This window comes from Pollachius pollachius (genome assembly GCF_949987615.1).
Source record: "Pollachius pollachius genome assembly, chromosome: 14".
Classification (NCBI taxonomy): Eukaryota; Metazoa; Chordata; class Actinopteri; order Gadiformes; family Gadidae; genus Pollachius; species Pollachius pollachius.
This window is the reverse complement of record NC_136947.1, coordinates 20,895,312-20,912,233: the sequence shown is the minus strand read 5'-3', so window position 1 is coordinate 20,912,233 and position 16,922 is coordinate 20,895,312. Positions and strand designations below refer to the sequence as shown.

General features: G+C 45.5%; 1 protein-coding gene across 1 annotated transcript in view; it reads left to right on the top strand.

The window, feature by feature from the left end:
* Positions 1-16,595, top strand: part of ephb3a (eph receptor B3a) — a gene marked incomplete at both ends in the record, with an annotated part of 41,055 nt that extends 24,460 nt beyond the window's left edge. The window contains 9 exons of the mRNA XM_079750690.1: positions 1,352-1,508; positions 2,954-3,062; positions 3,384-3,436; positions 4,320-4,442; positions 5,358-5,605; positions 8,527-8,742; positions 9,595-9,744; positions 11,430-11,623; positions 16,481-16,595. Of these exons, the coding sequence (XP_079606816.1) occupies positions 1,352-1,508; positions 2,954-3,062; positions 3,384-3,436; positions 4,320-4,442; positions 5,358-5,605; positions 8,527-8,742; positions 9,595-9,744; positions 11,430-11,623; positions 16,481-16,595 (1,365 nt within the window). The remainder of the gene's footprint in view (positions 1-1,351; positions 1,509-2,953; positions 3,063-3,383; positions 3,437-4,319; positions 4,443-5,357; positions 5,606-8,526; positions 8,743-9,594; positions 9,745-11,429; positions 11,624-16,480) is intronic.
* Positions 16,596-16,922: the final 327 nt, after the last annotated feature.

The following is a 16,922-nucleotide window of genomic DNA, read 5'->3' as shown; positions in this document are numbered from 1 at the left end:
GAGAATCAAAGTCAGAACCGAGTCACCCATGATAAAGAAGCTGCAATTTCAAACATTGCAAACATTGATCAATTTAGAGCCCACGCAAGCTATTCTTTATTGCTTTGATTATCTTTCTATATCAACCAGCCCAGCTCACTATACGCACTCTCCGAAATGGAGCATGTGCTCTAAATTTAAAATAAATATATATTTGTGAAAACGTTAATTAAAACACGTTTATAAACACATTTTGACCACTGAGTGGTCTTAAAGCTGATGTTTGTGTTTGTCTCTTCGTGTCTTCTATTGCTTGTCATCTTTGTTCCACGATGTCAGCAATCAAAGCAGCCCCCCGATGATTAGAGTGACCTTCCCTGGCTTATGGAGAACTAGGAGGGGGTTAAAGGAGACATATTATGGTGTTTCCCATAAACATAGTATTGGAGTTCCAGAAAACATGTTTTTGAAGCTGTTTGCTGGAAATAGCTTTCAGGAAAAAAAATATTGTCTACCGCTATTCCCCTGTTTCAGTCCCTTCAGAATGCGCTGTTTCTGGTGTCTGTAGCTTTAATGCAAATGAGCTGCTGCCCATTGACCAATGAGCTGTCAGACTGAACCACAGTATGAGGGGGGGGGGATTGTTGCCGTTTGCTGACTCCTGGAGCTCTATATCTATATAATATAATATAACATAATAATATTATATACAGGTATTTATATAATATATCTAATATCACGGTAAAAACTGTGCGCCTCAGATGAAATTATGAATAATAAAGACTGTGCCTGACGTCTCTGGTACTTCCACAAGTAAAGACTCGTAGTGGGGGATATCTCGGCCATGGTTGAGAAGAATTGGGGGGAAGGAACTTTGACATTGACTCCGGCCGGCCGCTGTCGAAGCCGCCCGGCCGCAGTCCGGCGGTGTACTCCGGGAGCTGAACTGGCGCCGAAGCTAGGTGGCAGCTCCAGCGGACTAGCAGCTCCGGCGGGGTGAGCTCAGCGCCAGAGAAAGGGATTGTACTCCCGGAGCTTAGCTGCAGGGATAGCGCCAAGTTCCCCCCGCCGGAGCTGCTCGTCCACTGGTCCACAAAATCTTAGCGATGCTCTGATTGGAGGGGAGTGGGGAAGTGGGAGGTAATATTCAAATGCCCCCTTCCTACGTAGGAGGGGGCGCCGAAACTGAATCGCTCGTTTGGTAGCTTCCAGAAATGCGTATCTCACTCAAAAAATCATGTACAGACTTTTTTCAAAGTTTGTATGCGTGTGGGAGCACCATATACCCACAACAACACCCCAAATCCCAGGAAAAGTGCTGTTTTCATAATATGTCCCCTTTAATGATCGTTGCTGACGTACTCTGCTGCAGGGCCAGGGGATGTCCCACACCGTGACTGCCCAACACAGCTCCGCCAAGGTGGAGGGCCTGAGGGCGGCAACGCCCTACGTGGTGCAGGTCAGGGCGCGCACCGTGGCCGGCTACGGACGCTACAGCAACCCCATGGACTTCAGCACCAGCCTGCACAGTAAGGAGGGTCTCTCTCTCAGCACCAGCCTGCACAGTAAATGCTCAGTTATGGTTCCACGTCGATGCAACGCAATGAACACACAGACGCTTCGACGCAGTCGTGAACCTGTTTTGGTTATGCTTCGGGTTTTAGTAAGCGGACCAATCATAGCCCTTGCTGCTGTGTTGCCTGGATGCAAGGTTAGAATTTTTGGGAGGCGTCCCTTGCAGTGGACGTAAGGAGGATCCGCAAAGACATAATGGGTTCGTAAACCCCCTTGCATTGCATCGACGTGGAACCATAACTAAACCTTAAGGAGGGTCTCTCTCTCAGCGCCAGCCTGCATAGTAAGGAGCGTCTCTCTCCACAGGAGGCGCATGTACCACTGATACGTTCACAGTTTACATATTAGTCAGTAGGGATGGGTCGGTCGCGAACGATTCGTTCACAACGAACAAATCCCGAAGGTGAGCGATGAGAACTGATTCCCAAAACAAGAGATCTGATTCTTTTTTTTTTTAGCATAAAACAAAAATATAGTCACGTAAAATGAAATATACAAACAAACAGAGCTCCGTCTCCCCGCGACCTTATGTTGATTGAGTCTAAAACGTTGAGAGTACTACAGCAGGTAGCAATCGCGTTGCCATGGCACATGGGTAAACAAATGACAAGGCACATCCACACAAGTTAACTAACCATCGCTGTAGGCTTCAATATCATGCAAGCACTTTATACATTTTCTATTTATTTTGTTCTAAAACGCAATTGCATGCTTTAATTAAGTAATGTTTTACCAACCATGGAAATGGTCGAACTGCGTTGTACAGGCCAATGCTACAGAAATTCTTTTTTTTTCGTTTTCCGAGCGCATCCTCACAGAAAACTTTTTTTCGTTTCTGTTTTATACCCCCTAGTTTCAACCGCGCGGTGAGGTTTGATTTTGCAGTCTCTCTCTCTCTCTCTCTCTCTCTCTCTCCCTCTCTCATATTACTCTCTATTTCTCTCTCTCATATTCCTCTCTATTTCTCTCTCTCATATTCCTCTATTTAGGTTGATGATGGTCATTTAAATGAAGAATGTAGGTCTACCTTGATTGGTCCCCACAGTGTAATAATGTAATGTAACACTGCACCTCTACCACTCATACTAAATGTGGCATTTGACAGGACTTTGTCTCGTTCACTCTGCTATTGGATGTCATATTGCAGAAGCGATATTTGTCCTTCAATTTCAAAGATGTTGTTCAAATGAATATGTTAATGTTGGGATGTTTACGTTCTCTTTATTGCTTGGCAGCGGTACACTATTGTGCATCATAAACCACTGTGAGACAAGTCCCTACAAAGCACATAAAGCAGGTCCCCATAAAGCACCACAGACAGGCTATGGATGAGAGGCAGGCCTTGGTGTCTCAGGTGTGTTTATGGGAGGGTAATTCATAGCTGAATGTGTCCTCACAGGTGACCCCCAGAGGTCGGTCCAGGATCAGCTGCCTCTCATCGTGGGCTCTGCCACCGCCGGACTGGTGGTCATCGTGGCCTTGGTGGTCATGGCTGTGGTCTGCCTTAAGTAAGTGTGTGTGTTTGTGTGTGTGTGTGTGTGTGTGTGTGTGTGGTGTGTGTTTGTGTGATCGTACCGCTTGCACGTTGAATTGAGTGCTGGACTTCATTAGAGAAAGCTAATGAAATCAAACACTTTTTGAAGGGACACAATATCAAGTACTATTGGTTACAGTGTTTGTATTGGCCCTGCATTGGGTCTTGTGACCACACTGTTTCAAATAAGTGACCTCATCATGCATAACGATGACCTCCGATTTCCTGTCCTTTGAAGGGTATCAAGCTAAATAGATTAAACCTTTGATCTGATCTTGTTTCCTCTCCCCCGAAGGAAACAGCACAGCGGCTCAGAGCTGGAGTACACGGAGAAGCTGCAGCAGTACAGTACGTTCTGTTATCATCTGCGGGTTGTGCGTGACTTTGTACATGTGTGTGGACATTTGATCCATGAGAGCAGCACACCACTAGATTTGATCGGCCAGCGGTCACCTGACTGGGGCATTTGTCAGACAGAAGTCACAGGCTCAGTCTATGTGGAATTAAAACAACATCATCTGGCCAACTCACATAAACCAACACCAACATGTCAACACACTCATAAAGAAACACCAAGGTGTCAACACAATGTCAGGTGATACCTTTGGGTCAAAGCACAGCGGAGAACAGTGCGATGGAATTTTTCTCATTCTCTACATTACTACAGATTGATTGATTGATTGATTGATAATTACTTCAGATTGATGTGGAAGTAGAAGAACCAGACGTCGGAGAACCCGACGCGGTCGTTTGAGATTCATAATATCGTCTGGAGGCTCACACAGCTTTTGGCCGTGATAATATATATAATATGATATTATTTAGATATAGAGTTCCAGTACTCCCGTGTGTTCTAGAATATTTACAGAACAAGGCCAAAGCTGTGTGCGCCTCGCCATTGCGATACATCCACTGTAAACAGCGCATGGTACTTTGGCCGCAAGCTGCTAAGGGCCACACCCCCACCCTCCTCCTTGACCCGCCTCTCTCCTCCTCATTTGCATTAAAGCTACAGACACCGAAACGGCGCGTTTGGGGAAAGCTCAATGTGCGACTGGCTCGTAGTGGCTGTAATTCTGCACCACGGCTGAATTTCGGAAACGTCTTCAAATACTGTGTTTAGGGCCCACTAATATCTATATTAAAGCATCCATATAGTAGCATGCCATGGGACCTTTAAATGGAATAATTACATTAAAAAAATCCATCTTATGATTATTGTGTTCCCTAGTTTCTCCAGGGATGAAGGTGTACATCGACCCGTTTACCTATGAGGACCCCAACGAGGCTGTCCACGAGTTTGCCAAAGAAATCGACATTTCCTGTGTGAAGATTGAGGAGGTGATCGGAGCAGGTGAGACCTCCTGGTTCTTAAAAAGGAAATCCTGCTTGGTTTGTGTCTCCATTCCAATGCTCTGGTAATGCTGTGTGTTTACAGGGAGGGATCTTCAAAACCAATCTCTTCTTTATGAAAAGGGTGAGGTCTATCTGTGAGAGAGAGAGGGTTATACGTTTTAGATTAAAGGGGGAGGGGGAGGTAAAGAAAGAAGCAGGGAGTGGAAGCCATAGCTGGTAGTGGTGTCTGCCCCCGCAGCCCTGAGACGGCTGTCTCTGCTTTAAGAGCATGTCGGGTCCTGACTTCACCTCAAGTGACAAACTGTTCCTGCTCATCCGCCCCACCTTTTTCTCTACGGTCATCTGCTTCTGTCCTTTACCAAACCTCCCTCTCTTTCTCTCTCTGTCCCTCGCTTGTTTCCTTTCTCTATTTCGATGTCTCTCCCCCTCTCTCCCTTCCACTAACACTCTCACACACTCTCTTAGGCACACTACGCGAAAACCCAAAGTTCCTCACCCGCCCCCTCTCGCCTTCCACCACCCCCCGTCTGCATGCTCGCTCCAGACCCCCCTCCCCCTTCCCCTCTTTCTCCCCTAGCGACCTTGACCCCTGACCCCCTTCTCGTCCACTTCTCCTCCTCCATCATTTCTACTCAATCACTCCTCTCTTTGGATGAACCCCTTACTGTTCTCCCGCGCTCTGGACTCCTGTCTCTTCTCCTTCGAGCAAACCAGTAATGTCCCACCTCCCTCCTCTCCCCCACTCTCTCTCCCTCCTCTCCCCCTCCAACCGTCTCTCCCTCCACCCTCCCCACCCCCCTTCCCGATTCATCCTCCCACTCCCCACCCGCCCTCTCGCAACCCCCCCCCCCCCCCCCCCCCCCCCCCCCCCCCCCCCCGCCCTCTCGCAACCCCCACCCTCTCTCCACCCCAGGGGAGTTTGGGGAGGTGTGTCGCGGGAGGCTGAAGCAGGCGAGCCGCAGGGAGGCGGTGGTGGCCATCAAGACCCTGAAGGCGGGATACACTGAGCGCCAGAGGCGGGACTTCCTGGCGGAGGCGTCGATTATGGGCCAGTTCGACCACCCCAACGTGATCCGCCTGGAGGGGGTGCTGACCCGCAGCTGCCCCGTCCTCATTATCACCGAGTTCATGGAGAACGGAGCTCTGGACTCCTTCCTTAGGGTGAGACGCTTACACTTACTGAAATTAGAAGAAGAAAAGGAAAAAATGGTTGAATTATTTTCTTATTTTATAAAACTAAACAAAATTTATGTTAAATAAATTTTGGACACTATGGTATTTCAGATAACATTTGACAATCATAACAATTAATTGCATTCATCCATTTCTATTCACTTATTAGTTATAAATGTGACAACAGTTTTATCAGCATGACGAAAGAAGGATGGATGGAACAATATGTAGAGCAGAAGGGAAGGCCTGTTTATCTACCTCTATAGTAAGGACACAATAACATCAATTATTATTATATTAATCCCTGCTGGGACATTCAGCTGTCACAGCAAATATACTGGACAATAACGGGAATGAATCAAACAAATAAAGGGTTTCAAATACGGATAAACATACAAAGATTAGCAGCGAACAGCCTGGCAACTCACACAGCTCTACAAATCTGGGATTCTCTCGGTGACAAAAGCTTGAGGGTGTATGTGCAGCAAAACACACACACACACACACACTCCTGCATGAGTTCCATACCCAGGCCTCGCGCGGGGGGGGGGTCTGCTACCCCGGCCTTCGTGTGTGTGACAACCCGCAGGCTTTCATCCGCTGACTTCGAGAGATGAAATGTGCAGTATGGCGCCAGGAGGGCCGCTGTGCTCCTCACTCTGACACCCTGATAGCGATAGTGACTGCAGACTCCCCTCAGCCCTGTGTTGTCCTCAGAGGAGCACTTTGGCTGTGTGGGAGCTTACTTACTGACTGACTGTTGCTGTTTGGGTTTTTTTTTACTGTGAAAGTGTCATGCTGATGAACACTAATGTGGGAGAGGAGGAGAAAGGGAGAGGCTGGAGAAGGTTGGCTGGTTTCTCTCTGGTCTCTCTGGAGCGTTCTCTTCCTAGAGTAGCCGTTTACAAACAGAAACTCAAACTGAACAGCTCTTAACCCAAACCACACGACTACTGATAGAGGTGGTGCTGAGGGTTAGTGATCTGGTGGTGCCGTTCTGCTACACATCTCTACTGTCTACACAAGCGCTAGGCTTGTGGTCAGTGGCACACTAGAGGCTGTGCTGTCTAAAATGTGTGCCCCCATGCCCTCCACAGTCAGGGCTCATGCTCTCTGGACCACACACACAGACACACGCACGCACGCACGCACGCACACACACACACACATACACACACACACACACACATAGATATATATCCAAGAACAGTGCTCAGCACCACCAGCAAGCTGTGGGGAAGCTGCTATAAATCATGGCTTACATCCACCTGTCCCAACGTGTGTACATGTGTTCTTCAGCTTTAATCTTGTTAGTGAAACGTGAATGTTTACGGTTTTAATGACATAGACAATTTCTCTCTCTCTCTCTCTCTCTCTCTCTCTCTCTCTCTCTATTTCGTAAAGAAACTCCAATTGATTGATTAAATCTGCCTTCTGCGTTTATTCTGCCTTCCTGGTAAATACAGTAGTTGAGATAAAAACAAAAAAGCACAGCTAAAACCCCAAAGCTGAGACAGCTAGAAAACCGTTTTTTCATGTGCTTGAAAGAGGGAAAATGAAGGACATTGTTCACTGGCAGCTTATTAATTATGAAGTTTCATCCAAATGACTCCTATTCATTTGGCCAACTGTCATCAGTTCACAGTTAGCTTGCCTGTCTGTTTTTTTTACTCACGACCACACACAAACTCCTCCATAATGTTAAAGGCAGCCAGCCTACGCGTGACTGTGCAAGATAAAAAGCCCATGTAGTCTCAGCGTTTATATTGGATTCTGTTTGGTTGATTCATCAACTTGATTGTCAAGTACTTTAAAATGTAAAATAGGCTTTGACCTTCCCTCTTGATTTATATCGAAAAAAGAAATTTCGCTGACAGCCCTTGTTCTTGTGGTAAAATTTCACGGTCTCTTAAAATAGAATCGCTTAAGACACATACGCTTAAGAAAAAAGGGAAAGAAATCAACTTTTGGCAGAAGTGAATATGTCGAGTGTCTTAATCAACATCGCCATTTGAATCGTTGATGAGAAAAAAGAAAAGCACTAAATGACCATCTAGTTCTACTTACTGAACAGTATTGGGTGATGATGTGTAATTGTTGTGTTTATTGCTGGGGATTAAACTTTCTGCTCTAATGGTTACAGAGGCTCATTATCTGAGCAGCCATCCAAAGGTCAGCTGTCACGCCACTGACTTGAGCAGCACCGAGACGCAAGAACACATGTCATGTTGGGGCTACTGCTGTCATTTGTCAGGGCGGCAGTAGCCCAGGAGGTAGAGTGGGTCGGCTGGTAACCTGAAGGTTGCTCGTTCAATCCCCGGCTCCTCCACCTAACCCTAACTGCTCCCGACGACCTGGCTGTCGCCGCTGTCGGTGTGTGATTGTGTGTGTGAATGGGTGAATGTGAGGCAATATTGTAAAGCGCTTTGGGTGGCCAATGGTTGGAAAAGCGCTATATAAAATGCAGTTCATTACCATGTTAAGGTGTCTGTCTGTGTATGTTCCTTGTCGGTCGTCTCTTGCTTCCTGTCTTTTTCTCTTTTTCCTGTAACTGACTTTATCCGCTGGCATATTCTAGCCATTGCTCCCTCATTCACATTCTCATCTATCGCTTTCCCTCTCATTTACATTTACATTCAGGGCATTTAGCATACTCTTTTATCCAGAACGACTTACAATAAGTACATTTGTCTGAAGAAGTAGATAGAATATTCTGCTCTCTGTACAATAAGGATGTTCATAGAACCAAGTGCCAAGCACTAACAATCACTAGGTTAACCCATTCCCCGTACACAACTAAGATAGATAGGATAAGACGCTACACAGCTAAGTAAAATGAATGTTTTTTTCCCTCGGTTTCTTCTAATGTCACTCTACTCTCTCTTCTCTTTGCTGTCTCCCCCTACCAGCTGAACGACGGCCGCTTCACCATGACCCAGCTGGTGGGCATGCTGCGTGGCATTGCGGCGGGCATGAAGTACCTGGCCGACATGAACTACGTGCACCGCGACCTGGCCGCCCGCAACATCCTGGTCAACAGCAACCTGGTGTGCAAGGTTTCCGACTTCGGCCTGTCCCGCTTCCTGGACGACACCTCCGCCGACCCCACCTACACCAGCTCCCTGGTCCGTGTGTGTGTGTGTGTGTGGGTGTGTGTATGTGTGTGTGGGTGTGCTTCAACCTTTATATCTGACCGTATTTGAACATTGTGTGTGTGTGTATCTGTGTCTGTGTCTCTCTGTTTATGCCCGTTTAATTGAGTGTGTTCCTATGATCTCCTTTGCCAGTGTAAAATATGCAGCAGAATGTGTGTGACTGTTATAGCGGCTGTTTGTGTAAACGTGCCGAGGCATCTGTGAAACGTCTGCAATTTGTTTGTGTGTGTGTTTGTTTGTGTGTGTGTGTGTCCACGCTTTAGGGGGATAGGCAAGTTTGTGTCCACGAGACTGTGAGAGTGAGTGACAGTGTATGAGTATGTGTGTTTGTATGTCTGTGTGTGCAGGCAAGTTACTGAGTGTGTATGAATGTGAGTCTGTTTATGCATGTTTATGGGCACATGTGGGTGACTGTGTGTGCGTGAAAGTGTATGTGTGTATCTTTGTGCATGCAAGTAACTGTGTGTGTGTGCATCTGACTTTGAGTGTGTGAGTGAAAGTGTGATTGTTTGTGTGTACACATGTATATGTGTGTGTGTGTGTGTGTGTGTGTGTGTGTGTGTGTACCTGCAAGTGTGACTATGGTAATTCACATATACCTGCGTGTGTGTATGTGTGTGTGACTGTCAATGTTTGTGTGTAGACATCTGTTTGTGTGTGTGTGTGCGTGTGTGTGTGTGTGTGTGTGTGTGGAAGCCATATGTCTGTGCCTATTACGAGTGTCTCCCACGCTGGGTGCTTGTAGTTATAATGAGCCAGGAGCTCACCACCACATCCTCCCTCTGCTGTCTCCCTCTCCCCCTGCCTCTTTCCCCCCTTCAGGGCGGTAAGATCCCCATCCGGTGGACCGCCCCGGAGGCCATTGCCTTCAGGAAGTTCACCACGGCGAGCGACGTGTGGAGCTACGGCATCGTCATGTGGGAGGTGGTGTCGTACGGAGAGAGGCCCTACTGGGACATGAGCAACCAGGACGTATGTGGTCCAGTCCACCTCTCCCAACCCCCCCCCACACACATACAAACACACACACGCGCATACATGTACGCACGCACACACTCACGCACACACATATACATATACACAAACAGGCAGGCAGGCAGAGACAAATGCATTCACGCATGCACACACACACACACAGCTGGCCAGAATCTCCACTCTGCAGGTTCACGGTGCAGTAGGATTCTTGTACGCAGCACTATTTTACTCTTCACTGCTTTATTCAACACACACTTCACAATGCTGCTCCCATCTCCAACATCCCGCTGCCTCGCAGACACACATACCAGCCAGCAGACACACACAAGCAGAAACACACACGCACATGCACAGGCGAGCTTACACACACGCAAGCAGACACACACACACAAAAATAAGCCTACACACACGCATACACACGTACAAACCCCAACACACACACACATACACACATAAGCTGACAGACAGACAGACAGACACACACAAGCTGACATGCACAGGAAGACAAACAAACAGAGATGCACAGGAACAGACTCACAGACACACAAACTCATAGACCAGAGTGTTGTGTTTTCCGCTCATGCGTCATGGATTGCTGTGTTGTCGGGCTATCTCAGCTTCACAGACAGACAGAACAACAACAGTCCAGAGACACACGCTCACACCTGCCTCCACACACTCAGTGGAGTACCTGCTCTGCATCGGGCTCCCAGGAGCCACGCGCTGATAGCAATGAAGCTAGGAGAAAATAAATAAAGTAGATAAATAAATAAACACATAAAAATACAGCCTAGTATATACGGTCGCAGAGATCCCAGGGCTCTGAGGTGGTGGATGTTCCAGGGAAAAACAGGAACAACTCAGAGTAGAATACCTTCATTGGTCTTACATGCGTTTCCATGTTAGCGGCCCTCAATAAGGAACAGAGTCAACAGACAGGGGTGGCGTCACTACAAGTGCAGTACAACTACCAAATAGGGGAAGGCAGTGATAGTCTGGCAGTATGTCATAGTGTTTCCGCACAGCTGCTGCCCATACGTATATCTATAGCCGAATAACCAGGCTCAACGCATTAGGTGTTTTATCAACTAATGCCACTTCAATTAGTGAGCTGGCACACACCAAAGAGGGTTATTTAACTTTGTACTTTAGTACACCTCTGCCAACTGTGTCTCCTGTGTCTGAACTCAATATTAAAGACAGTCCAAGTTAAGGTGAATCCATGTCATCCTTAGTGTATTGGGAACAAAATGTGAAACAGATATGATGAAGTGTGGTATAAATGTAAAGTAAGATTTGGTGATAGGAGTGCAAGCCCATAGAATCAGTATCTCTGGGGGTATATACCCCCTCTTATAAAGACAGAAATACCCAACATTGTGCAACCATTTCTCTAAGCATATACCATTGATCCCTGTCATTCACTTGGACATCCAGTGTTATCTTATTCCCAATTCTAGGGAATAAATATTAATGTATTTAGTTTAAGTATGCATATTCTGTTGATTTAATGAATTCATTGTGTTTATTTACAAATTTTCTTACTACTTACATTGTATGTTATATTGTTCTTAAAAAAATAAGCTTATTTAATGCAGTTCTATAAACATTACAAAGAACGCTCACTATAAGAAAACCCCCCTCATCCATCAGCTTCTGTATAATAAGGTAATGACCACCAGGTGATGACGGCGGTGGAGCAGGACTACCGGCTTCCCCCGCCCATGGACTGTCCCATGGTGCTGCACCAGCTGATGCTGGAGTGCTGGGTGAAGGAGCGCAACCTGAGGCCCAAGTTCTGCCGCATCGTGGGCACCCTGGACAAGCTGCTGCGCAACGCCGCCAGCCTCAAGGTGGTCACCAGCAACCAGTGCGGGTGAGACGTTCATGTAGAACACTTCCTGGTTTTATTGTGTATCTGACAGACTGAAGCGTTCATTTACAACCAGCTACTACCACTTCCTGGTTTTGTTATGTATCTGATATATCACTACTAGCTTCACTAGTACTACTAGCTTCTACCACTACCTGGTTTTGTTACCTTGAGATATAGGGAGGCGTTCATGTGCTACTAGCTTCTACCACTACCTGGTTTTGTTACCTTGAGATATAGGGAGGCGTTCATGTGCTACTAGCTTCTACCACTACCTGGTTTTGTTACCTTGAGATATAGGGAGGCGTTCATGTACTACTAGGTTCTACCGCTTCCTGGTTTTGTTATGTATCTGATATAGGGAGGCGTTCATGTACTACTAGGTTCTACCGCTTCCTGGTTTTGTTACCTTGAGATATAGGGAGCCGTTCATGTACTACTACTACCGCTTTTTGGTTCTTATTGTCTGTTCATGTGCTACAACTACTGACACTTCTTGGTTGTATTATCTATTCATTTTACCTACTTCGACTACTAATACCACTTCCTGGTTTATATCCATTCATGTTATACTGCTGCTACTACTACTGCTACTATTACTACTACTGCTACTACTACTACTGCTACTACTACTACTACTTATATTACTGCTACTACTACTACCACTACTACTTATATTACTGCTACTACTAGTACTACTACTGCTACTACTACTGTTGCTACTACAGCTACTACTGCTACTACTACTACTACTACTGCTACTACTACTACTACTGTTGCTACTACAGCTACTACTACTACTACTACTACTGCTACTACTACTACTACTTATATTACTGCTACTACTTGTACTATTGCTACTACCACTACTAATGCTACTACTGCTACTACTACTTCTACTTATTTTACTACTGCTACTAATACTACCACTACTTATATTACTACTGCTACTACTGCTACTAATACTACTACTGCTACTGATACTACTACTGCTACTACTACTATACTACTGCTACTACTTCTACTACTACTGCTTCCACTGCAAATACTACTACTACTACTACTATTGCTGCTACTACTACTGTTACTATTACTATGACTAATTCAGCTACTGCTACTACTACTACTGCTACTCCAACTACCACTTTTTAATCAATTTTAGTATCTATTCATGTACTACTACACTACCACCAGTTTTATTGTTATCTATTATTGTGATGGAATGTGATAGTGGGTCTGTTTCTTCCTGCTTTTTAGCATGTTTTTGATCTCTATATACGGCACTTTATTCTTTCACTGACAGATGGTTGGATGGATGGGTGGATGGACGGACCTAGCATCAATGTTTTCTATTGATGTCTTGGCACTTAATTAGAGCACAACAAAAGAATGATAGATTGCACATAGATTCAGCTGCTGCTTACATGTTTGTTGTTGTGTTTTTTAGCAATTGCTGAGTATGAGTTCAGTTGAGTTCAACTGTTGACAGCGAACAACAATAACGGATTGAAGTACAGTGTCTGCCCGAAAGGTATTATGTTTAGCATCAGTTATTTCAACTATTCATAGGCTATTTTCTGTCACTGACAGTGCTTTTAACTTCTTAATGCGTTCAACTGAGATGTCTATCGCTGTAATAGGGCTTGGCCCTCGTCTTGTTCCTACTCTATTTTGAGAAAGGTAGATGCTCATGTTTGTTCTTAATTTCTTGGTACCTTGCAGCAGAAGCCTTGAATTAGAATTACAGGATGTAGGTCCATCTCTTTGCTAATGTATAATTCATCAAATCAACAAGCACCCCACACTCCTGGTGTACGATAATGTCCCATTTGCCAGGGACGGCAGAAAGAGCAGAATTCAAACACACTGCATCTCTGCCGCCCAAGCCTTGGCACAAAGTATCACTTCAGTACAGAGGACCGATACGAACACACAGACACATGCACACGCACACATACACAAATACAGGCAAACACACATACACGCATACCCCAAGGCTGACTCCCTTGCCAGGATCCAGGGGCTCACCAGAGCTAATTGCATTCGGAAATGTAGAAGCTGACCCGGGTTTAATCCCCAGTCCACTCTGGATGCTGGATGCTGGATGTAAGGACCAACAGCGTCCAGATGAGCGGATGTAGGAGAGGAGGAGGTGAGGGTAATAGGAGAGTGACGAGGAGCTAAAGGAGAGGAATGTGTTTAATTAGCCTGCTAATGAGCTTTCTAATGCATCAGTGAGGACGCGCCCAGTGCTGCTATTGTAGGGCGGAGGGGACGGGGGGGTGAGTGTGTGCGTGCATTTCTGCGTGCATGTAGGTGTATGCACGTATATCCGTGTGCCCAAGTGTGTGTGGTTTTTCTGCAAGCGCACACCTGCAAATGATAGGGTGTGTGAGTCTGTGTGTGCATGCATTAGAGGTTGTCAGAGAGTGTTGACATGGCAATGATTAATTCATTGCCTCATTGGGATGTGAATATGGAAGTAAATCTGTGCCGAAAATAAAAAGCAATTGAATTCAATGCACTGAATAATTATGCATTGAAATAACGTATCTGGATTTTTTGCCTCTGAATTTGACTTTTTAAATTCTCAACAAATCAATTTCAACGTTATTTTCCAATGTTAAAAAATTAAAATTCAAACGTCCCCAAATTCAACATACCAAAGTCACCTGCAAAATTCTATGCAGGAAATTCAGTGTTATCATCCGGGGACCCAAGGAAGAGCAATCGATCCTAGATGCTAGATCGCGGTAAAGCAAGGAGAGCGGGAATCAGAGTAACTCGCTGGTTCTTTCTTTCTTGATACAAACGTTAATTCTAAACAGCTTTTTACTCAGTAGCCTGTAATAGGAAATGCTCAAAGGTAAATCAACGTCATTAAACACTGACTAGCTTTTTATGGAGAGAGAAGCAATGGTGGTGGACCTTACTAAACACCCAACAAGTATTGTATCGGTCGCTAAAATGCTAATCAAATAAAATGCATTTAATAACCACATTTCTTAACAAGGAGGGGGGGGGGAATCTTATGTTTTATTTATGTTTTTGTTATAATGCACACCGTTTTTAGTTTTTTTTTACTGCAGTATGAAATAAACAATGAACTAATGCCTGTATGTGAAGTGTGTCTGTGATTGCAATGACTTGCCTGGATATACATGCAGCGTAGGGGTAATTGTAGTGGGTTAAGGAGTCCAATTTATTAGGGCACCAATTTGGGGCGATCCGAGGTCCCTTTGCCTACGTATGGTGTGAAGCTGGGGCGATCTGAAGCCCGCTACCCACTGTGGAACGAGAGCGCAGAGCCAACAGTATTGCGCTACTGTAGTGGCAGCAGCTTGTTGTTCCAGTGGAAGCACGGCGTGCCTCGGGAAGAAGCGCCCGATAGCAAACTTCTTTTAATTTGTCATCCTCATATCTGTATCATGTCACTCGGTGCGAAGTGTTGGCTCTGCGCGCTCGTTGCGCTCTTGTTATACCACCACAGAGGCATATCAACCGTTTTGCTCCAGCCGCTTAACGTGCGCACGGTGTCATAAAAAGAAATACCCACAATCCGAGTGATCGATGACGATAAAAACGTTACGTTTTAGGCTCGTGCATGTTTCCGCCCGTGAACATCTTCATGCCTGTCTACGCTTCAAACACGTGCATGTTGCAGAAAATGTGCAACAGCGCCCCCTGGAGTCACACTTTTCGGTGGGTCGCAGAATTCTGTGTAACACCCGCTCGCTTTTTGTTTGACCGCGATCTAGCATCTAGGATCGATTGCTCTTCCTTGGGTCCCCCGATGTAGACGCTGAATTTCATACATTGAATTTTGCAGCTGACTTTGGCATGTTGAATTTGGGGACGTTGAAGATATTTTTGTTGAAAAATAAAGCTGAAAATGATTTATTGAAAATTTAAAGAGTTAAATTCAGAGGCAAAAATCCAGATAAGTTATTTCAATGCACAAATATTCAGTGCTTTCAATGGCTTTTTATTTTCAAAATCCGATGGCACAGATTTACTTCCATATGTGAAGGTAAGAGATAAAGTGTGATGAATATTTATAGAGCGAGAGAGAGAGAGGGAAAGAAGCATCGTTGTCATGATAGCATGATGAAGAGTGTTTTGTTTGCAGGTGCGTGTTAGTGATTGTGAGCCTGCAGTCATGTGTGTTTGTGTGTCAGTGTGTGTGTGTGTGTGTGAGACTGTGTCTGTGTTGATACATGTGTCTGTTTGTGTGTGTGTGTGTGTGTCTGACTGAATTTGTGTGTGTGTGTGTGTGTGTGTGCTTGTGTACGTTTGTGTGCTTCACTTGTTCCTTAAGTGGACTGGATGCTCAGTGATTGTGAGGCTGATAGGGCCAGGCTGGAGCTGGAGGAAGCTGAGCGGATATGACACACCATACCTTTAAAGTGTATTCAGCGTGCGACAGTCTTAAAGACAAGGACACAGGCTCCTGGAACAGAGGACACTCAGATGCTGTCCTGATAGCTGAGGATATACACAACCGTTGCTTTCATTAGGAGCCCTCTGAATGAGGAATTAGGTTTGGCGCCTGGGTTCAGTGAATTCTGAAAATGGGGATTTCTTGCTATTGCGTGGACTGCCGTCTGGTCAGATCAAATATTTTCTCCCTTTTATATACCTGTGATATCCGTTTTTTTTGCCCTTTTATTTTAAGCTATTTGATGCGAAAATAGCATTTTGGTAGGGAAAATTACCCTATAACTGGTATGTGGGTGTTGTTTAATTTGCTTCAGCTACAAGTGTGTGTGTGTGTGTGTGTGTGTGTGTGTGTGTGTGTGTGTGTGTGTGTGTGCGTGTGTTTGGTCCATGTGTGTGACCCCCCCTGTATGTGTTTTGCAGGGACCTGTTGCAGGTGGGGGGGACTCTGCCCGGCCACCACAGGAAGAGTCCAGATGAAGGCAGTCAGGAGATCGTCCGTCAGCAGATGAGTCAGACGCTCCCCATCAGAGTGTGAGATGCCTGGCCGGAGGTGCCAGGACGCTCTGAGGATCCACCATGCGGCCTCCAGAAGAACAGGAAACCTGAAAAATACCAAGAAACTCTTTTACGTCAAGAGCTGGGTGTGTACAAAATAAATAGAAAAAAAAAGAACTGGAAAAAATGAGGATCGGAAAGGAAGAAACTTATCGATACAGGAAGGAACCATTTTGAATGTTTTTTTAGGCGAGCTCGGTGAACTGATTCGCGAACGTCCGCCAAATGAATTCCGACAAAGGTAAACTTTGCAGTAATGTGTTCATTATTTGACACTTGTGGATTAGTGAAAATGTCCGTTGAGTGA